At 62.7% G+C, this 21,395-nt stretch overlaps 4 protein-coding genes across 4 annotated transcripts; 3 read left to right on the top strand and 1 right to left on the bottom strand.

The window, feature by feature from the left end:
• Nucleotides 1-906: 906 nt before the first annotated feature.
• CHLRE_11g475200v5 (uncharacterized protein) lies at nucleotides 907-5,892 on the top strand. The gene is made up of 9 exons (XM_043067612.1): nucleotides 907-1,264; nucleotides 1,464-1,540; nucleotides 1,690-1,868; nucleotides 2,013-2,118; nucleotides 2,292-2,552; nucleotides 2,929-3,681; nucleotides 3,882-4,430; nucleotides 4,613-5,112; nucleotides 5,288-5,892. The coding sequence occupies exons 1-9, from the start codon at nucleotides 1,141-1,143 to the stop codon at nucleotides 5,643-5,645; spliced, it is 2,907 nt and encodes a 968-aa protein (XP_042919617.1). The 5' UTR covers nucleotides 907-1,140; the 3' UTR covers nucleotides 5,646-5,892.
• A 54-nt stretch (nucleotides 5,893-5,946) lies between these two features.
• On the top strand, nucleotides 5,947-10,020 carry CHLRE_11g475150v5 (uncharacterized protein). The gene is made up of 9 exons (XM_001701966.2): nucleotides 5,947-6,084; nucleotides 6,622-6,782; nucleotides 7,348-7,434; nucleotides 7,741-7,863; nucleotides 7,994-8,090; nucleotides 8,272-8,434; nucleotides 8,612-8,669; nucleotides 8,822-9,031; nucleotides 9,327-10,020. Exons 1-9 carry the CDS (start codon nucleotides 6,075-6,077, stop codon nucleotides 9,501-9,503), a joined length of 1,086 nt encoding a protein of 361 aa, XP_001702018.1. The 5' UTR covers nucleotides 5,947-6,074; the 3' UTR covers nucleotides 9,504-10,020.
• A 1,596-nt stretch (nucleotides 10,021-11,616) lies between these two features.
• Nucleotides 11,617-13,512, top strand: CHLRE_11g475100v5 (uncharacterized protein). The gene is made up of 4 exons (XM_001701967.2): nucleotides 11,617-11,749; nucleotides 11,897-12,045; nucleotides 12,540-12,708; nucleotides 12,943-13,512. Exons 1-4 carry the CDS (start codon nucleotides 11,741-11,743, stop codon nucleotides 13,003-13,005), a joined length of 390 nt encoding a protein of 129 aa, XP_001702019.2. The 5' UTR covers nucleotides 11,617-11,740; the 3' UTR covers nucleotides 13,006-13,512.
• Nucleotides 13,513-13,514: 2 nt separating this feature from the next.
• CHLRE_11g475050v5 (uncharacterized protein) lies at nucleotides 13,515-21,336 on the bottom strand. Its single transcript, XM_043067611.1, has 20 exons — nucleotides 21,121-21,336; nucleotides 20,920-21,033; nucleotides 20,642-20,683; nucleotides 20,316-20,473; nucleotides 19,850-20,099; nucleotides 19,280-19,348; nucleotides 18,888-19,114; nucleotides 18,606-18,718; nucleotides 18,436-18,485; nucleotides 18,215-18,325; nucleotides 17,786-18,052; nucleotides 17,516-17,638; nucleotides 16,976-17,339; nucleotides 16,703-16,854; nucleotides 16,333-16,567; nucleotides 15,935-16,209; nucleotides 15,591-15,746; nucleotides 15,173-15,424; nucleotides 14,833-15,048; nucleotides 13,515-14,712 (listed from the first exon to the last, which is right to left on the bottom strand). The coding sequence occupies exons 1-20, from the start codon at nucleotides 21,202-21,204 to the stop codon at nucleotides 14,587-14,589; spliced, it is 3,384 nt and encodes a 1,127-aa protein (XP_042919616.1). The 5' UTR covers nucleotides 21,205-21,336; the 3' UTR covers nucleotides 13,515-14,586.
• Between the last annotated feature and the right edge of the window lie 59 nt (nucleotides 21,337-21,395).

Here is a 21,395-nt window from a genome sequence, read left to right as displayed (position 1 = left end):
CGCCACGTCTCCTTTTCAAGCTCGTGCTGATCAAAGTCTGTGTTCTTCTGCAGGTCCTGGGCTGGGTCCTGCTGGGCGTCTTCGGCACCATGTGGGCTATCTGGTTCATCGGCCAGAAGGGTGAGCTCCGCGCCATGCCACGTCGCGGTGCTTCCCGTGTGTAAATAGTGGTCCCCAAGCTATCCTGGGAGGGATCCGATAGCCTTGCCACAATCCTGCACACGCTCTATGCGCGGTCTTGATATTCTCAGTGTGACGCACCGCTGCTTTTGACACGGCTGCTGAGGCGACTGTCCCCTTCCTACCCCTTCTCAATGCAGACCTGGGCGACTTCGAGGACGCCGACGATGGCCTGAAGCTGTAAATGGCTTCGTAGTGCTTCCTTTTTTAGCAGCTTCGTAGTCGTGACTCGAACAATGGCCACGGTTCTTTGCGGTCCGTAGCCTGCGGTGGAGCGGAGGGTGTGGATGCGGCAGCGGCAGTGCCCTCTTGAACCGTCCTGGAGCGGTGGAGTCATTCCAGGGTTTTGTCAGCAGCTCTGCGGTGGAGCTGTGGTGTGGTTGTGGATACTGGTGCGGCTGTAGCAGGCGCATGACGCGTGCACAGCAAGAAGCACGCACCACGATGTGGTGTGCGGGCAGGAGCAGGTGGCAGAGAAGAACAAGAAAGATAGATATAATTTTCAACGGCTATCAAGGCCGCTTGGAAAGCGCTCTAGGTTTTGCCTCGGTGCAACCATTGCACAGACCTGTTTCGGGCGCGCATGCGCCCAACTGTAATTCCCAAGTTTACCTGCGCTGTCGCCGCTGGGTGTGGGGGATGGGCAGCAAAGGTAGGCATCAGGGCACACGCAGCTGTTGCTCAGTTGTTGATGACCGTGTAGTGCTGGGTGCGACAAGGGAGGGGACTTAGCAGGCTTGGACCAGGGGGCGTTGCGGAGGACAAGGGGAGGGGGTGGATGGGACTGGTAGGGTCAGGGGTAGTGGTACGCACGACGGCACCACGCACTGCGCTTCCATGCCATCATGTGCCATCACCTGCCATGCCCTTCTATGCCCTTCCTCCTGCCTGTCCATCGCGGTACTTTCCAGCCCCCTCCCTTACTACACAATGCGATGACGTTTTAGCTAGTCGCAAGTCATGAACTTGGAAGCTGTCAGCAAGGCGCTCGTGCGTAGCGCGCTCGCCACGGAAGGCGGTGACCCCGACGCAGCTGCTGAGGCGAGCGTGCACCTGATTGAGCTAGTAGATGAGGCTCAAGAAGGTTGGTTGCTTGCACAGCGCAACTGTGTCGCAAAGCACTCGCGCGCGAGTTGCCGTGCCGGCATCTTTGCACCAAGTCGCGCCGTTTCCCGCTTAGGGTGCGCTGATGCTGCATTACTTATTGCAATTGATGAAAATCGTATGGGCTGCGGTCGACCACACTCGCCCCCGCCCACGTTCGCCCCCGACCCCCGCCGCAGACCCGGCACGATCGCTGCAGGTCCTGCACTTCCTGATGGATGTCTGCACCCGCAGTCCCGCTTCCTCTGAGCTACGAGTAAGGTGTCATGATTGACCTGGAACGACCGGGATCCCAGCGGCATTTGTGCGGGGTTCTCGTCCCGGGCATCGTGTCAGGGCAACCCACGCGGCAGCGCTGCGGCCCCAGTAACTTCTCCCCACCCTTGGCACCGGCCCATCACTCAGGCGCTGCTGGGCGCCGTGTGCTTAGAGGTGGTGCCTAGGCTGCTGGCGCTGGCGGACGTGTCGCCAGCGGCGGCGGCAGCTGCGGGGCAGCTGACGGAAGCTGTACTGGCGGCGCAGGGGTGCTGCTCGCCCCGGGAGCTGGTCATGGCGCTTATGGAGCTGTACGACAGTCACAAAGAGTGAGGAATGTGTGATGGTTGGCATTATTGTGCCTGGCGGGCTTGCGGCATGGGTAATTGGGTGCGCGCGGCAGCGCACCTGCGTCTGCACCCCATACGTTAATCTGAGTCCGATTGGCGTACTGTGCTGCCCCTGGGACGCAGCTCCGCCTTCGTGCCTGGATCGGGCAGTGTGCACCTGCTGCTGCTGGGGCTGCTGCGGGGTACACTGCCGTCACTGGTGTCAGCGGTGCAGCGCAGGCGGCTGAAGGTGCGGCGGCAGCGGTGGCGGTGTTCTGTATGAGGATGTTTCGGGCATCTTGGGGGTCGAGTCCATGGTGGGGTTTGAACTCATGGTCCTGATAACCGTTAGCGCTATTTGATTCCTTGCTCGCTCCCCATATATTCCACGCGCCGGCCGCCTTCCTGCGTCTGGGTCCCCAGGTAGCATTCTCAATGCTGCAAGCTGTGGTCGACCTGGCAGCAGGCGCCGGCCGCCAGCTGCTGCGCCTCACAGACCTCACCGCGGCAGCTGCTGCAGCAGCCGCAGCTGCAGCAGGCGATGATGGTGGCGGCGCGGAGGCGGGTGGAAACAGCGCTGCTAGCGGTGGCGAGGTGGCGGAGGCGCTGCGGGAGCAGGCGGCAGAGGCGGCGGCGTCGCTCGTGGAGCCATTCGTGGAGTTCGCTGAGCAGTTGCACAGGAAGGTGAGAGGCAAATGGGGGTAGATGTCCATGGAGAACGAATCATCTAAGAACGGAGTGGTTAAATTGCTCTCATCCCCAAGGGGTGGGGGGGCTAGAGTATTCCAAACCGAACTAAACCAAGACCCAGACCCAGTCCACTAGCGGGGGAGAGGGGTAAGTCGAAGCCATTAGTAAAGCGGGGGGGGCGGGCGTCGGCGGGGAAGCAAGAAGCCCAGCACAGGTGTGCACGCAAGCCATGCCTTGCCAGGAGCAGGCGGGGCAGTTCACGTGTCGGCGTATGTGTTTTGTTGCATGCGCTCTAGCACGGCTGCACGCTTGCGAACCACAAGCTCTGCCAGGTTGTGTATATGTGGTCAACACGTCCTGTACGGTACAGGTCCTGACGAAAGAGCTGCCGCCCAGGGCATCCGCAACCATCACCACGGCCAAGTCAGACGCGGTTGCTGACCACGGCGATCGCAGTGACCGGTCAAAGGTGGGCGCATGGCTGCTAGCATTGCTGGGGGCGCTGTGGCCCGCATGGGTATCCATGGATGCGCCCCTCTCCTTCACGCCGCTAGTTGGTGGCGGCGCCGCTGCAAGACCGGCAGGCACACCGGCGACGGGTTCGGGAGCATTGAGTTCGGCGGCGGAGGCCGCGGCAGCACGGCTTGCCGGGCTGCTGCCGTTCTACCTGCCGCCGCCGCCAGTATGGAGCCCAGCGGCTGCTGTAGGCATGGAGGAGGCTGGGATGGGGGAGGGGAGCTCCGCGGCCATTCGCTGTGACAGCGGGGCTCTGGGCGTGAGCTGGGAGGGTCTGTGGGCGGCGGCACAGGCTGGCGCCCCGTTGCCGCGCGAACCCACAGGCGAGGGCGAGGACCAAGGCGACGGGGATGACGGCGGATTTGATGGGCCTGAGGAGTGGACGCTGTCAGACCCACAGCTCGCGCGGCTGGGCGCTGCTGTGGTGGTTTGGCTGGATGTGTGCGGCGGGTACAGCAGCAGGGGAGGCAGCAACAGCAGGGTTAGCAGCGTAGGGCTAACGGGGTTTGCTCAGGCGGCGTCGGTGTCTGCAGCCGGCTGTGCCGCCCGGTTGCCAGACGGCTTCTTGCCGTGTGTGCCGCCCGCTGACAGCGAGGTAGCTTCCCTGGTAAGTTGGGGATTTGGACCTGGTATGGGCGTGAAGGACTCTGGAAGTCAGTGAGCCACCCAACAGCTCCTTGGGGCACATGAACCATGTATCCAAAGCAGGGAGCAAGAGCACCGTGCTCATATGTTGTTATGTTTTTCCCGCGCTTTGCGCGGTCAGCTTACTGTCTTACTGCACTGTGTTTCCTCGTCGCACCGCAGTACCTCCTGCGCTTCGTCGAGGCCCACATGGACGCCTCGCTGGGTGGCAGCGGCGTCGACGGGGGCGGGGGCGAAGCGGGCAACGGCAGTAGCGGCGGCAGTAGCGGGCACACGGAGCCACTGGCTCGCGCCCTCGCCATGATCAGCGCTGCGTCACTGCGCCTGCAGCTGCAGCGGCAGCAGTGGCACCTGTCGGCCCTTGTGCCGACTGATGCTAAAGCTGGTACAGCTAGCGCCGATGTGCGCAGCAGCTGGGAGGCACTGGCTGGGCACCTGGGTGCTGAAGATACGACAACAGAAGGCCGTGCCGGGGCGGCAGCTGCATTGCAGTGTACCAGCGGCACGGAACGCGCGGGCTGGGGCAGTGGCAGTGGCACTGGCGGTCAGGTGGAGGAGGCCGTGACGGCAGCAGCGGCGCTGCTACCACTGGTCACAGACGCGCAGCGGGCGATGCTGCCACTGGCTCGGCGGGCGGCTCAGCGGCTGCTGCTGTGTATGGACTGCGCGGGCAGCGAAGTGCTGCGGAGGCAGTGCCATGACTCCTGGCAGGTGGGCACCGGCCGTGACCTGTCTCGTTCGGACACACCCATACCGTAACGCTGGCCCGCGTTGGGATTGGACTCACTACCCCCCAGCCCGCCCGACAGTAGCATGCCCTCGTTGCCCACGTCCACATCTCCGCCCGACTTACCGTATTGAGCCTTGCCGCCTTTCGCGCCACTGGACCGCAGGCGCTGCTGTCGCTGCTGCCGCCGGCCGTGCGTGCGGCGGTGCTGCTCCACCAGGCCACTGCACTGGGCTCCACGCCCACCGTCCGCTCCATAGTGCTGCAGCGCCTGCAGAGAGAGGTCGCATCTGCCACCGCCGCTGCGGCCCAGGCCCAGGCCGCCGCTGCCGCGGTGACGCCGCCAGCTGGCCCGACAGCCCAAGGAGCAGCCCCGCAGCCTGGAGCCCAAGGGCCGACTGGCGCCGGCGTGGGGATGCAGCCGGCGATGGTGGCGGCATTCGGCGGGCCGTGGGTGCTGAGGCCGGTGGTCCATTCGCTGCAGGCGCTGCAGCGGCAGGCCGATGCCACAACTTCCAATGCGGCTGTCACGCCTGATGCTGGTGGCAGCGTTCCACCTGTAGCTGTGTCCCGGGCAACGGATGGATTGGTGGCGGTGGGCGCGGTGCTGGACAACGCGGACGCCACTGTGGCTGCGCTGAGCGTGCTGCGCTTCATGGCGCTGAGGTGCGCATCTTGGGTTGGTTGGGACCGTCCTGTGTGGCTTGTCATGTTTGCGTATGCCGTACTGCGGGGTGGGCGTGTGGGTGGACCTTTGATACGCGTGATGATGTCAGGCATAAGTGGGCTTGGTGTATATGCTGTTCGTGGCTGGACAAGGAGGCTATGCGCTTGGTTGCAGGTACGCCGCGGCCGGCTCAGATTCACCACAGGCGCCGGCAGTGGAACCGCGGCTGGCCGTGCTGCGGGCGGTGCAGCGCCATGTGGTGGCGCCGCTGAGGCCACTGGTGAGCCGGGTCCTGGAGGCAATGCAGCGCGAGGCGGCGGAGGCAGAGCAGGCGGCCACAGCGGCCGCGGCCGCAGCGGTGGCCGGAGATGCCATGGCTGCGCAGCTGTCTGCTGCAGTGACGGCGGCGGCTGCAGCTGCAGGCGACCGGTTTGCCGGCAACGTGGCGGTGTTGAGCGGCGCTTTGTCTGGGTTGACGGGTGTGAGCCGAGTGGCGGAGCTGTTGGACTACCTGCAGGAGCTCTTGGGCTGACACCTTGAATGTGGTTAGGGCTGCTGGCGGCACCGACCGCGACTGGTTATTGCAGGGGGAGCAACTGTGATAAATGTGTGTGTGAAGTGTGGTACCGGTACAGAGGGACGTCGGGCGCCAACAGGCCCCGCAGAGCATGGCCGATGGGGAGTGCCTCTGGGCTTCCGGGGTTCGTGTGCGCTTCCTGGGCAGTGATTTGCCATGATTTGTGCGGCAGACTCGCCGAACGAAGCTTTAACATTACCAATTCATCCAAGCGTAATACCAATTCGTTCTGACCTTGAACAATTACAAGCAAAACACCTCAGCTTCACTTCTTGCCTAGGCAGCCTGCGGGCTGGCAGCAGGCCACCAGGGAACTTGCTGCAGTAGCCTTTAACTAGTTTGACGGAGAGCCGGCCGGCGCGCCCGGCCAACTCCAAACCAGCCATGGCAGAACGTGAGTCGCTCTGCTGGGCGTTTTCGGCTCTGCAGCTTGCACCAGAAACTCCAATTGTGCAAATATTAAGAGGAGCCGTCCAGGGACAAACCGGGGGGCCGCTAGCGCCATTTTCTTGGCGACATGCAGAAATAGTTTGGCCATTGGGCCTTCACCCGGGCTTGCAATATGTACCGGGGCACTGTACTGTAATCCAGTTTTCGTGGGCTGCGCTAGTTGCGCAAACTGTCGAGCATTGGGCTTCGGGCTCGCCTAGCCCTGGTAGTAGCTTTCGTCGGTGTGAATTGCGGTGGGGTTGAGCGTTTTGGGGCTGGGCAGAAGCTCGCTCGTTGGGGACGGGTCGTGCCCCTGGCGGGGTCAGTGCCCCGACTCCACAGCTCCACTCAGGGTTCGCCGCGGCTGGTGGGACACGCAACTTTGGCTGAGCAGCACGCTAGGACGCTGCCATAGTCGCACACAGTATGTGTCGTCGCTCAGTGCTTCGGCTCCCGGAGCCCCGACGCCTTGCCCCGCCAAATTTGCGTCTGCCGCTGACAGAACACCCGAGCGGTTATGACACGGCGGACAAGGGCCGCAAGGGCTCGGTGGTGGGCGAGCAGTACCGGGAGGGCATGCGGCAGCCGCGAGGAGGTGGCGCGCCGCCGGAGCGGCCGCCCACCAACGAGGAGGTCGCCAAGGCAGTGCAGCAGAAAGTAGCGGTGAGTGACCGGCAGTGACGATAGACTTGTGCGCGCGACGGTGCGGGTGGGTGGTGATATGCCTAAACCCAACGAATAGGTCCCGTGATTACCTGAGGGGTTGTGGTTATGGCCCTCGGGTTGGAGGCCTGGCAAGGAACCGTGATTGGCTTGACGGAGCGATACCATAGTAATACATCACGGCACACGCCCGGTGCTGTAAACGGACGTGCCTGGTCATGGCGGCTGGTAACAACGCTGCGGACGTGGGTTCGCTGCTTGACACCAAGGGGGTGGGGAAGATGCCATGGAGGCAGGATGAAATGTGAGAGTACCGTGCTGACAAGTGTCATGGACATGGGGTGTTGCGGGTGCCTCCATCGGAACTGCTTACGTGGGTGCGTGTAGCGTGCTCATTCCTCCGGAGTACTGCGCATGGTGTCCGGGGCCCTGCCCCCGCAACTTCTTCCTCGTACGCCTACCTCAGCTTCCTCCCTTCATCCCTTTTCTCTGTCTTCCGGACCCTCTCCGGCCCTCACTCTGCTGCCTGTTGCCACCCCACACCATCCCCCAACCCCACCCGCAGGCCGCAGTGGAGATGAGCCGCAAGTATCGGCACGTGGCCTGGTACTCGCTATTCGTGGCGGCGTACATGGTGGTGCTGTACCTGCAGGTGGGGAGGGACCTGAGTTGGGGGAAATGGGCGGATGGGAGGCAGCAACCGACAGAGACCATGAACTCCAGGACAGGGGTCTGTTGATGCCGCGGCGGTGGTCAACCCTGAGGAGGGGGCGGGCCTGGGGCGGCGTGTCGGCAAGAGAGGAAAGGGGTCGACGCTTGACGTTTGCTGTAAGGAGTGCATGGTAGCACATTGAAGCCATACCGGCATGTTGAGGCTAGCCATGGATGACACGCTGACGATGTACCTGAGGCCCAACCAGTCCCGCTGACGCCCTAACTGCCCACCTCCTCCCTCCAGGCTTCTGCCTACAAATCCGGCGAGGTGGTTGAGACCATGAAGAAGCTGTTCCTGCCTGAGGACGGCTCCACCACCATGACCTTCAGGAACGAGGACGAGGTGCTCGAGTACCTGGGGTCCAAGGTGCGGCAGGAGCGGGCGTGGTGGAGGGCAGCTGGAGGGGGCGCCACCACACGGTCAGGGATGCTGATTTCATTTGTCACAAAATAATGCATACGTGAGCATCCCGCCTCCTGTGCCTGCCGCTGCGCAGGTGCTGCTGCCCATCTGGAAGGACCCGGTGTGCGGTGACGGCAATTGCGAGTGGCCCTGGGAGTTCCCCTCGTGGGGACGATTCGGCTGCCGCGCAGGTGAGAGGGCTTGCGCACCTGCCTTACGAATGTGCCGGCTGTTTATGGAGTCGAGCCAGGACGAAGCCCTGCGCGCGAAGTCGAACCCAATGCTACAGCTTGCTTCGTATTGCTACCTGTCCCTGTTGGGTGGGCGGTACCATCACACCTCATAGTATTCACATGTTCCTCAACGCTGCAGACTGCGGCCAGAACACCAACACCACGTCTGTGGTGGTGAACGTGCGCGCTGACTTCACCGGCCACCCCTCCATCAGCGCGCGTGTGCTCATGAACAACGCCAAGTGGAACCTGTGCCTGGAGGACGAGGCGCGGAGGAAGCGAGGCGAGGCGGACCTGTGCTGGTGAGAACCGTGTCGAGATGTTCTGTGTGTATGTGCAAACATGAACGGAAGAAGGACCCGCCCACCTTGGCGTATGTGTGTGTAGGATTGTAGTGGGGAGGGTGTCGGTAGTACAAAGACTACAGCTGCCCAACATACGGAAAACAACCGGCCCCACCAAATCGCGCATGCGCACAGGTACGAGGACGACCAGACATTCACAGAGGTGCAGGTCAACAGCATCAACGCCGCACAGGTGAGGCCGGGCCGGGACCTGGTAGCCGGCGATGTCTGGCCTCGCGTGCACTGTACACGATAGCACACGCACGAGCATGCTGACAAGCCACCTCCACACCCTCCTGGCCGCCACTTTGCTGCACCCGGCTCCCCTCCCTCTACACTCCCCAGGTTATCGACGGCAAGTGGTACGTGATTGTGAAGGGCGACTACGCGGGCCGTGTCAGTGGTGCCATCTACGACATCTCCAACTCCACCAACCCCATCGCCATTCCCACCACGCCCGCCTGGGAGGCGTGCAAGCTGGTGCGCCGCCGCCGCGTGAGCGCCACGCAGACCGCAATGCGCCGACTGCTGGCCGCGTACACGCAGGCGCACAAGGTGAGGAAGGGGGAAAGAATAGGAACTAAACCCGGGGTGCGGTACACGGCACTGCAAGCTGTGAAGGGGGGCGCCAAGGGGTGAGGAGGGACAGGCAGCGGGGTTTCGGTGTGGAGACAGGGGGCGAAGTACGGTATGCTAGTCTACTTGGAACGGCCGTTGGGTTAGGGCCGGCGAAGGGCGTGTGTGTCATCAAAGGCACCTGCACTTGGATGCACGCAAGGTTGGACGCGGGTAGTCGCGGTTCTGCTGTCACGTTGACCGCTGCTGTCCTGGCACGTGTGCTTCTGCGCAGGTGGGCGGCGAGGGGGGGCGCCGCATCATCCAGGAGGCTGTGGAGGAGATCTCCCAAATGGACGGCCTCAAGCACATCAACTTCAACAAGTACCAGTCCAAGCTGGCGTCCGCGGCCGACTCGGCGGCTGGCTCCGCAGCGGACGCAACGGTGGCTGCGGGAACCGCGGCGGTGTAAGCCTTGGTGTAGGCCCATCGGCGGATTGGGCAGCAAGCGACTTCAAGACTGTCTCGACCTGGTGTCGGGGACGGACGTGTGACACACATATGACCTAAATTGGACGGAAGGGCGGAGGTGCTGGGGACTAACTAGTGGAAACGGGACGTGTGGGGGCGTGTGGTGATGGATGCTGGTGGGTGGGCACATCAGGGGTTACGTTGATGCGCGTGTGTGCACCCGGGTGAAATCTTTCGTGCGTGACCGCAGTAGTGCGACTCGTGTTGGCGCCATTGATTTGTAGCTTTGATTATTCATCGTGCGCGGCGTGCTGTGCGAGCTATTCGTGTATATGATGCATACGGTGTTCAGAAGGCCGGGCTGATGCAGGGGCAATCACTGGCCGGCAGCAATGCGCTGTGCATGGACTGCCAGCAGTGTGCGCACGTGCCGCTGTGCAAGTGGCACGTGGTCTGCGGCAACGCTGTAACATGAAGGAAGAACAAGCTACCGTACACGCATGTAACACTTATGTGTTGGGGGTTGCGCTGCTGTTGCTCCTCTCAGCGGCTCAGCGCTCCTGGTGCTGGCGTCGCGCCGGAACGACAACTTCTATTACTGCAGCTCAGCAGCTGGAGCCTGGAGGCAGGGGCGCCCCTCACTCATGGCAACGTGGGCAGTCAGGCTGTTGGTGCTGGTGTACGTACCGGTACTCTGAACACAGTCAGGGGCATTCCACCCGAAGCCGACCCCCACCCAGCCTGACAGCCGCTTCGTAGCCCCGCAGTGCTCCCACAGTCGTGATCGGCAGCAATGAGGATATCTGCGTGCACGTCACCAGGCATGTGCCTGTCGCCCCAGGCCGTGCATGCTGCGGCGCCCGCACAAGCTGCATGTACACGCGGCGTCACCGCTGCAGTCCGCTGCTCAGCTGGGGGTGCCGCCGGCGCCGCTGCCAGCGTCATCCGTGCCATTGCAAGGACGCCTCAGGGGGGGGGGTAGTTTCAACTGGGAAAGGCCCCATGTTCTAAAACGAAAGAGCTTGACGAGAGGACTCCAAATCCACTTTCAGAGTTTCGATCAGGGTAGTAATTGCAAAGTTATGGGCCCTCAAAGTTCAGGGTCGGTCGTCGGGGCTGGGGGTCCCCAAGGTTTCGTCACGCGGATGTGGGTGGGACTGCCAGATTTCGTCTCTGCGCCCTAAACGCCCCTCTAAACGCTCCGCCCATTAGCACAAGCACTAGCACACGTTAGCATGCACATACTAAAGCATTTGCAGAACGTTTGGCCTCTGGAAAGCGGCCGCATGTCCGTCCACATCGGCATGGTAGTAGCGTAGAGCCCCACTCGAGCCTCTCACTGGTGTCATGGAGACTATGCGAACTGATGCTAACTTGTAACGACCAAGGCTTGGTGTGGGTCATGGCGACAAGGCTGCCGCCGGCCATCGAGCGTGACATGAATCCCGGGATTCTTCACATGATCCCGGGAGAAAGTCGACCAATCTCTTCCGGCACACAATCCCAAATATCATATGTACAGCGCAATTGTAAGCTTAAGCGCACGCCCCGGTAGTCTGACGGAAGGGTCGGTGGTCGGCCATGGACATATGGACGTGTGTGGCATGGCTGCCAGTCAAGTTGTGCCTCCAGCTGAACCGGTGGTATACAATTGTAGAGCTCGCCGAGAGCAGTCGATTGACACCGACCTGGCTAAAAACCAAAGGGTTTTGAGGGGGTTTTGAGGGGTTGCACGGTGGTGGGGGTCGGTCGGTCGGTCCGGAGGGGGGGTCGGGAGGTTTTGGGACATGGGGTCTGGAGGTTTAGTTCGTACCCCCCCCCCTGGACGCCTTCAGCGCTGCGCCTGCCACCATCAATTTGGCCAACCTGAATTTGGGAAATTGGCTTGAATGCCCACGTGCCAGTTGCGAATGCTTCTGCCACGTCTATGCCGCCGCGCAGGCGAGTAAGTGCGTTTGCCATGTGCTGGGGTCTGGGAGTTCAACAACCTGCTTTACCCCGGTGGCCACGCGTGTCTGTCTCATCCCGCCTGTCCCATGGGTGGCCACGCACCTGACTCATCCCGCCTCTTAATGTTCCTCGTCCTGCCCTTAACAACCTCTATAGAATTACATGTCCAAAGCCTGTGGTAGTTCCTACTTGCATCCATCTGCACAGATGACCCAACAGGACGCAGCCATCACAATCCGCAAAGGCGTGTTAAGCGACCTTGTGACTATTGCAGCCTTCAACATGGCCATGGCCAAGGTGCGTATAATTATAACTTGATAATTGTAGCCGGGTGCAGCTCGAGTGCGGAACGCGTTTGTCGTCGCCTCTGTGCACGGCGTTGTATGCGGTAGCACAATTTTGAATTTCTGGAGTAAGTGCTACTGCCCATGCGAAATTCACCAGGAGACCGAGGACCTGGACCTGCCAGAGGCAACCGCCCACGCGGGCGTGCTCGCTGTGCTGGAGGGCAAAACGCACGCGGCGTATTACCTGCTGGAGCAGTCGGGGGAGGTCGTGGCGCAGCTGATGATCACACTGGAATGGAGCGATTGGTACGTGTTGGGGTTGCGGGTAAGGTGCGGGAGGGGGCAGGGTGTGTGGCGGGAGTGCTGCAAGATACAGTGCCCTCCACGGGTGCGACATGCCCCCACGGCCATAGGGCCATCCGTGGCTCTCGCCAACGCGGCGTCCCCACACGCCGAAGCATTGTGTTGAGCTTGCGCCTAGACCAGACGACCACTCAGGACGGTGTAAGAAGGCTAGCGCGATCAGGTATCAGGTGTCAGGTATCAGGTGTGGGCCGCAGGGCGGTCGCGGTAAGCCTGCGCTCCGGTGCTTGCGTTTGGGGCAGGCTCCAACCTCTTTTGCAACCTGTGCGCATGCATGGACACCGGTGCCAGGCCGGTAAAGGTGGCGAGAGGTACCGGTTGTCAATGACACACAAACTTGCGGGTGTCCACACGTCCGCTAGCAACAGACTCGGCAAACCACGCCCGTCGTTTTACCGACAGCTCACCGCTGATCCACCTATCACCACTTCGTACAGGCGAGCCTCCGACATCTGGTGGATCCAATCTGTGTACGTTAGGCCAGACTGCCGGCGCCGGGGCCACTTCCGGGCACTGTACGCGCACGTGCGGGAGGAGTGCCGGCGGGCGGGTGCCTGCGGGCTGCGGCTGTACGCGGACACTGGGAACGAGCGGGCACACGCCGCGGTAGGTTCGGGGGAGTGTTCATGTGAGTACAGAGTAGCATGCGCCTTCTCTGCACCCATGGGAGTGTTGAGGCGTTGGGGCCCTGGGGCTTAGGCAGTTGCACCCCACATGCGATGAGAGTGCAGCGCGCCTCTCCGCCAGCTCTGATTAGCATCCCGCTCCCCCGACTTCTCCTTGCCTCTTTCTAGCGGAAATCTTTAATTCCCATCGTCATGCCGGTGTCTGTGCCTGCAGTACGAGGGCCTGGGCATGAGCAGCCACTACAAGGTGTTTGAAGACATGTTCACCCAGTACTGATTTGGCAGCACACGCCAAGATCGGTACATGATAATGGGCTCCAAAGACGTTCGGCTGGACCGCCAGCACCTGATGATCTGGAAGGACGCGGAGCGCGGCACAGCTTACTGGGCTGACAGCCACGCGCAATCTAGCGCAGCCAAGCGGAGCCTGGCGCAGCCTGGCGCAACCGTGCACTCGCATTCGTGCGCGCACCCCCGCTCCTCCTTGGCGGGCGTATACCTGCGCACCGGTCTGTGCCGCTTTGTGTACCGCGCCTCCCCCCACCCCCCCGCGCCTCAGTTTGCACACGCGCGTCATCAATGCCTGGCCTTGCTTGAGCCAAGGAGCAGCTCATGCCGCAAGCAGATACACTTGGTGTGCCAGCGGTACCGAATTACCCACAACACCCAGTTACGTTGCAAACTACTGGAGTGGGCTTGAGTGTGCTGCCTACACATCTATGTTTGCCAAGATTGGACATTGGGTTCTCTACGTTTGGCGCAAGTGGCAGACTGCGCATCGTGTTCCATATTGCCATAGTACCGCATATCATACGGTGATTCACGCATGGTTTGGGGCTGACGGCAGCTGCAGGCATGGACTATGGACGTCGCTGATGTCGCTGATCACACCGCTATCGCTGAATATTCTGGGCAAGCATTATGCCGGGCAAGCATGGTAGATTGGTGCGGGGGGACAGTGCATGTGATTACCGACACGATCTGCACTCCCCTTGCACGCAGCTGCGAGACCGACGGCGGTTTGCAGGCACGTTCCCCTGGTGTGCGTCTGTAGCAGGAACGCCGTAAAAGGACTTGATGACGAGCTGGGGCTACCCTTAGAGTAGGCACTTACGCGCCGTCAGGCCTTCCTCCCACACTCTCCCCCACCGGGCCTGGACGTCCCGGCCAGGGGTAGTGTAGCCACCAGGCTCTAAACGCAGTTTTTCGCAGAAGCATTCGGAGTAATCATCAGAAGACTGCGGGAGGAGCGTGCCTCTCATCGCGTCAGGTGGACTGCGGGAGGATCTTGCCTCTCAACGCGTCGCTATCAAATCAAATCGAAGTGAATGCTTCGCTACTACACTTTGTGTAGCCTCTTACGACGATCCGCGCGCACAGCGGATTGAACTCGTGACCTCTCAAACGTGTTCGTTCGAGTTCAGAGAACCTGAATGCTCGATACCAATGTAGCAGGAACGCCGTAAAAGGACTTGATGACGAGCTGGGGCTACCCTTAGAGTAGGCACTTACGCGCCGTCAGGCCTTCCTCCCACAGCGTCTCATATCTCTGGCCCCATACCGTACTGCAAAGCTAGCAAATGCCCTCCTAATCCAGTCCCGCGTTGGCATGCGTAGAATACGTGTGCGAGACCACGGAATCACAATCCACAAGCGTCACCACCCAGACATGGCAAAACTGATGACGCTAATCCCTGGCTCACGTCATTGGCAATCCAGCTGCACTGCCTGCTGCGACAACAAAATGAATCCAGCCTTGCACACGCACACCGTGCTGCAACCTGTCGTGGACCCCGCTAGTGGTGGCCAGGCCCCCGAATGATGGATGGCAGTCCACGACGCCAGCGCAACCTGCCCCCTACGAGGCAAGCTTGGCAACCGCAACCGCTGCCTGGGCCAGCGCTGCAAGCGTAAGCTCCTGCTCCCGGGCCAGCGCCGTCAGAGCAGCCCGCGCGCCATCACCAAACGGACCGGCACCCCGCTCCTATATCGCGCACAGCAAACAAATGGCCTTTGTAAGAGGTGATATGCGCGACAGTTTTTAGCAGGCGCAGTGCACAAGCGCAGTGCTGACGTAAGGCATTTCGCCAGCGCCCATCCCTACCTGCAGGAAGCGCAGCAGCGCCTCAGTCGCCGACGAAGCGCGTCCCGCAGCCGCGGCCTTCAAAGACGAGAGCGTGTCGCCGCAGGCACGCGCGGTCGAAGTCAGCTCCTCAGATGCCGCTGCCACATCCGCCGCCAGCTTCTGCAGATGCCCGTCCTGGCCGCCCGCCGCCTTGCCACGCTTCTTCTGCAGGGCTTTGAGCGCTGCTTGATAAGACTGCGGGCACAGGTCACAACGCGCACAACGCGCACAATGTCAGACTATTACAACACCATTAGCAGTAACACAGCGCCGTTTTGCGCATGCGAGTGATGCAGGCTTTCCGCACGGAGCATTCGACCTGCAAGCACGCCGCCAGGACGGTCATGGGCTCTCGCAGCAGGTGCGCCAGCTGCGCCAGTGCGCCGCCGGGCAGCACGCCGCCCCACGCCTCTGCGGCCGCAGCCTCGGTGCTGAGGCGCGAGGTGGCGGCCTCAGCCGCGCCGCGGATGGCCGCCACGGCCTCGGCCAGCGCCACACTGCACGATGCCGAGGACTCCGGGGGCGCAGCGTCGGCGCCATTAGTGGCGCCCGTTAGCTGGTGGAGCTCCTCCTGAGGGCAGCGCACAGGTAGGAATAATACGGGTGACAACGCTACCGTTGGGGTACATTGTAATCAAAACATGATGCGAGGACGAATCCCTCTATGCCACCTGGCATGGCCAACTCTTCCGCATTGCACCCCACGCCGGCTTTAGACCCCACATCGCCTCCCGCACCTGCACCGCCAGGGCGGCCCGGTACAGCTGCACATCCAGCCGCCGCACCGCCCGCTCGTCACACAGGGCCGCGCCAGCCGCCGGCGCGGAGCCCGAGGCCGCGGGGACGTCCAGCAGCGCCTGCAGTTGCCCCACCGCCTCACGCAGCTCCAGCACCTGGAAGATGCGACCATGCAAGAGTAATCAGTCCAGAGAGGACCCATCTCCGCAGCCCAAAGACGTGTGTGCAGCCACATAGTCAAGTGCGGCCGTTGGCGCCCGGCACGTCTGGTAATTGCATGGTCTGGCGTGGTGTGGTGACACGGGTCTTGCAGCAGGACCATACCGTACACGGCCATACGTACCTCCGGACCCGACGCCCCCAGCGCTCCGGCGATGCAGTGGGGCAGCAGCCACCGGTGTGCCACAGCGGCCGCCTGCGCCGCGCGCCACGCCCCCGCCTCCGACACCGCCGCCTCCGACGAGGAGGGCGCGGACCACCAGCGGCGGCCATACTCCTGGCCGCGTGCGCAGGCCGGTCGGCTGCCCCACCACTGTAGTGGCTGCAGGTTGGGCCCGGCGGTGCAGGGCGGCGACCAAGTGGGCCGCGTGGTGAGGTCCCAGTTGAAGCGCAGCGAGTCTGCGCGTGGGCATGGGGCAGCGAGTCAGCAAGAGATGATTGTGGCGTAAGGAGCAGGAGGGAAGCTACAAGCACAGGGTGCGGAGCAACGCGCAGACCGTGAATTGTAACGGAAACCCTTACCCGTGTCCGGCAGACCCGCTGCCCTGACGGACTTGACTGCTGCCAACGCGGCAGCGCTGATTGCGTCTGCCGACAACGCTGCATCCGAGGTCGAGGCCGAACCGGAGGCGCCGCTACTGGATGCGTTAGTAGCGGCGCCGCGCAACAGACTATCAGCAATCGCGCTCTCGGCGCGCACCAACGCAAACGTGTGTGCCGCCGCAAGGCGCTCCCGGAAGGCGTTGAACTCAAGCACCTGTTGTATGGGAGTGCGCATGCGTTAGCAACCGCCGTCACGTGTCCACCAGCATTACGACCTGGAACCCATGTCAGCACGGAGTAAGGCATGCAACAGGATTATCACCAGGCATTCCGACAAGTGACACCACACCTTGGTGTACATGCCGTGGGTGTAGGCGGTAAACAACGTCTCCCCGGCGTCCCGGCCGTGGTCCTCGAACAGCGCCCGGCTGTCCGACAGCGCCTTCGTCAACAGCGGGCTGGCGCTGGACCCAGAGCCGGAGGAAGCGGGAGCCGCCTCACCTGTTGAGACACACGGTCAGGCAACATGATTGAGAGGAGCGGCGCGGGCGTGGCGCAAGGGCTGGATGTCAGAACCAGATGCGTGTGCGGGGGAAATGGCGTGTGCACCCCACGCACGCACCTGGCGCCTGCGCGGCGGGTCCCGCAGGCGGCGGCGGCGCGGCGCTGGGCCACGTCAGCAGCGGCGGCAGCAGCAGGTGGCTGGCCAGAGTGTCCAGCTGTATGTGCTTCACATCGAGCTTGTACACGTGCGCCGCGGCGGCGGCTGGCGCCGCCAGCAGCGCCGCCAGCTCCGCCGCCGCGATGCGCATAGCGGCGCCGTACGGCCGGTCCCGGAGAGCGTCTGCCAATGTGCCGTACGCGGCGAGCATGAAGGGTACGGCCTCGGCATCGCTGGCCGCCGCGCCAGCAGCGCTGACCAGCGCGGCGGCGGCCAGGGCGGGCAGCTCGTCCGCGGCACCGCGCTCGCGACTGTCCAAGTCCTCCTGCGAGGCAGCAGTTGATTTGGGCATGCGACATGTAAGCATGTCGTTGTGTCTAACACGCGTGCGACTCGCGACGTAATGGCCTCACCGGCCCCACAATCGTTTCTCGGAATCGACGCCACAGATGCAGTAAATAGCCGGAGGGCCTGAACACCATGAGGTCAGGCCGCGCTTACCTGCAGCGGCCGCGCGGTGGCGTACAGGGTCATGAACTCCCGCGCTGCCTCAACAGCGGCCTCGGGGCCGCGGCCCTCCAGGCGCGGCAGACCCAGCTCATCTCGCAGCTGCGCCGCACACACCTGGATGTGGACGACGCGGGGCGCTTCAGCCGTGTTTTCGGAAGCCGTAATTCCAAGCTGATCCCGACATACTTGAGCATTCGCATGACACACCACACACTCCCGCAAGTTCGATGTTGTGAAGCGAGGATTACACATGTCTCGCACCTGCCGCCGCAGCACCTTGAGCGCGTCCTTCTTTTCCCCAGCGCCTGCCGTGCCCACCGCCGCCTCCACCTCCGCCGCCAGCCCCGCCGCCAGACGCTCGCTGGCAGCAGGGCCCAGGGCAGCCACGTAGGTTCGAAGGTCCACCGCACAGCTGACCAGGTGGCCATACTTGCGGAAGTAGTCAAGCACCGCGTCCACTACCGCGTTTGCTTCCGTGTCGCCGCCGCCGCCCCCAGCGGCGCGGTGGCGGCGCAGCGCGAGGTCCACCTGTGGCATGATGTAGTGTGGCGTGACAAGTCAGCGAGGCACTCCTGCTGACATGGGAAGAGCATCTGTGTCATGACACACACGAAATCGTGGTTCTGGTTTCCCTAGCGGTTTCGGCAGATCCAGTATCACACACGCGTTGTGAACAGAGTCCACACGTACCAGCGCCAGGTCGGGTCCGCGCATGATCATGGGCTTCCCGTCACCGCCCTGCCCCGGGCTCGAGGGCGTGGCGGTGGAGGTTGGCGACTCCGTGCACACCGCCTGTAGCTCCTGCAAGTACAGCGGCAATGGAGAGAACACGTCAGTTGTTAGGTGACTGGGAGGCACACTATCAGCAAGTGGTCTCGAAGCAGACAGAGGCGGCACAAGCGCGCTCGCACCTTGATAAGCCCCTCCGCGCGCTGGAAGGCTTCATCAGTGGCGCCACCGTCTGCAGCAATACAAGCAGAGGTCAGGCAACGGGTGATGCTGCGCACCTGGCTCTTGGCAGCCTACCGCCCTCCCACAGCCCGAACCGGCGCCGCATCCGCACCTCCCTCCCAGTCACTACCTGTCGGCAGCGGCGCTCCCCGTGGCGGTAGCTGCTCCGCAAGGCCTCCGCTGATGAGGATGAGCGGGTGCTGCGGCGTGAACACCTGTGGCGCGTCGGCGCTAGCGCCGGACCTGCAGAGCGGGAGCACAGCACCGAGTTAACCTTACGCGCCAACCTATGCATTCAGTGGCGTGTGCCAGTCTTGCAAAAGCGCCCGAGCTTATGAGGCCGCCGGCTTCCGACCGCAAATTCGTCGCAACGGGTTCCTAAGCCCTATCCCTCTAGCTCCTTAGGCCTGACCTCGGCGTTTGCACAGTGCCCGGCAGCAGGCAGTCCAAAAGCAGCAGCAGCGCCCCCCAGTCGTCCGGGTTGAGCCGCAGCCCCTCCGCCAGCGCCTCCGCGGCGGCCTGCAGGTCGCCGCTCAGCGCCGCCAGCACCGCCCGCAGCTGCAGCCGCTCGGCAGGTAGGCGGATGCAGGACTCACCGAGCGGGCCCGTCACCAGTGCCAGTGCCTCAGCAATCTTTCCCTGTTCGAAATTGAGCGCGGCAGCAGGCCGGCGTTAGCTCAGCTTCTTCCGTGCGACGTCGGGGACGTCGTCGTACCAGTCATCATCTCTTTGCAATTGCCCTGTGATAGTCCTGTGTTTGTCCCCGCCTTACAAGGCCCAAACCTATGATCTCTTACGCCGTACCTGCGCCAGCAGGACGTCCACGTACACCATAAACGCCTCATATCCCTCAAGCTTCTTGTCCTTGGAGGCCTGGAGGTTGTGGAGATTGTGGAGGACAAGGAGCGCGGTGAAAGAGCAATGCGGTAAATTCGACGCAAAGAAACTTTGCGGCAGGTGGAAGCGTGCGCACCCCGTGGGAGGGCGTCGCGTGCACTCCGGGAGGCGCAATTCAGCGCAGAGGCGGTCCGGAGGGCAGGGCAGGCAGCCCGTACTGTTCTGGTCCCCAGCGCATGCCCCACCCGCCAGCTCGTCCATACCGCCCACCACCTCCACGTCCAGCTCCACCAGCTGGTCCACCACGCGTAATAGCTGGTGCGGCGTGTTGGTGTGCCCTCTTCTGGTGCAGCTGAGCCTCGCACCTGCCGTGAGGTGTGCCGCCGCGAGGACCACCACACCACATCTCAAGTTCCCCGCACCCCACCTCTAGCTCCAACGCTAGAGCCACGGCCCGAACCGTGCACTCCACCCCGCGAACTTACATCCGAGGATTCTCAGCTCCTTCCCCAACGGACTTGTACCCGACGCCCGTACCTGCCGCGACATCATGCCTTCTGCCAGCGCCAGCATCTTCTCGGGCTCCAACGCAATGGCCGGCACTTGCCCCGGTGGCGCCGGCTGGCCACTGGCGCGCGCCCGCAGAGCCGCGCGCGCCTGCAGCAGCAGCGACAGCACCACCCACCAGCTGTAGCGCTCAGAGCTCACACCCGCCGCGCCTGCCGCCGGGCCGCTGGCTTTGCTCAGCTTCATGGCCACCTGCTGCTGCTTCACGAAGTTGCTCTCCCTGCATACAAAAGCGAGCGCGATGTCCCGTGTGTGGCCATATAATTTCGACAGTTGCCAACAGTTGCACAAGCACAGTGACTACGACGAGCCCCGCTTCACAACTCCAAGCACCACCCCCGTAGTATTGCACCACACTGTCCGTACACGACGACTTTCGAGTACTTGTCTCTCCCCGTCCTTGGCGCATCTCAACCCCTGCTTTGGCCCTTCGCACCTGACATGCGCCCCGAACACGTCGTTCAAAAGCACCTGCGCCAGCTCCGCCTGCCCGGGCCCGTGCGCCGCAGCTGCCGCCGCCGCCGCCTCGTACATTGAAGTGATGGCCGCTAGCCGGCCCGAGCCCCGCAGCACCATGGCCGCCAGCCGCAGCACCTGCAGGCAGGCGGCACCACGAGGTATTGGCGTATGGCCCACTCACCACATGCTCCGGGTCGCCCGTGGCATGTGTCGTGTTATGAGCGGCAGGCCCGGGAAGGCAAGGCCCGCAGGCTCCTTGCCAAGGGCCATGCAGCTATCCTGCCTCGCTGCCTACGTGCGCACCTGCTCATCGATGGGCGTCGTGGCGACCACCTCATCAACAATCTGCGGCATAGAGGCAGCGGTGCGCCGGGTTAGTTGAGTACCTTGTGAGCGGACAGTTGCCAGACCCAGCTCACATGCATCCGGCACCAGCACTCCGTGGCCCAAACCTCACGTGCGGACATACTTCGCCGTGCCATGCTTCAGAGACCCCAGCTCAGCGCACTTAAGCCCAAGCACGCCCGCTACGAGTCCGTGATCCGCCCGCACAACCCTATGCCTGGGTTGCCCTGCTGCACCTGGTTCGCCTCCTCCCGCTTGCCGCTGCGGTCCAGACCAATAGCCTTAAGCACTTTGATAAGCTCATTCTCCGGGTACTTCTGCAGCGCTTGCTGACAGAGCTTCAGAGCACCCTGGGGTAGGCAGCGATGAAGAGCGTGTAAAGCAAAGGGCAGGACGGCAAGCACGCGACTCGATCCACGACGGCGCAGGCAACCAACCTTCCAATTCCGCGAATCCAGCGCATCGTAGATCGGTCTGACTTTACGCTCAAAGCTTTCAAGGTCCTTGATTTGGCGTGACATTTCAGGTGTTGCGGGCGCCCAAAACCATACTTATTTCCAGAGCCAGTGAGCAAAGCACGCTCCTTGACGGCGTGTTGGATAGGAAAGCAATAGAACAGTAGAACGCGTTGCAAGCGACGCAAACAAAAGCTCAACATAAAACTTCCGATGCACGCCTGGGATGCACTTGCGGTTCTTTGCTCCTCTGCAAG

This window comes from Chlamydomonas reinhardtii, chromosome 11, assembly GCF_000002595.2.
Source record: "Chlamydomonas reinhardtii strain CC-503 cw92 mt+ chromosome 11, whole genome shotgun sequence".
NCBI lineage: Eukaryota > Viridiplantae > Chlorophyta > Chlorophyceae > Chlamydomonadales > Chlamydomonadaceae > Chlamydomonas > Chlamydomonas reinhardtii.
This window is presented reverse-complemented; position numbering and strand designations above follow the sequence as displayed.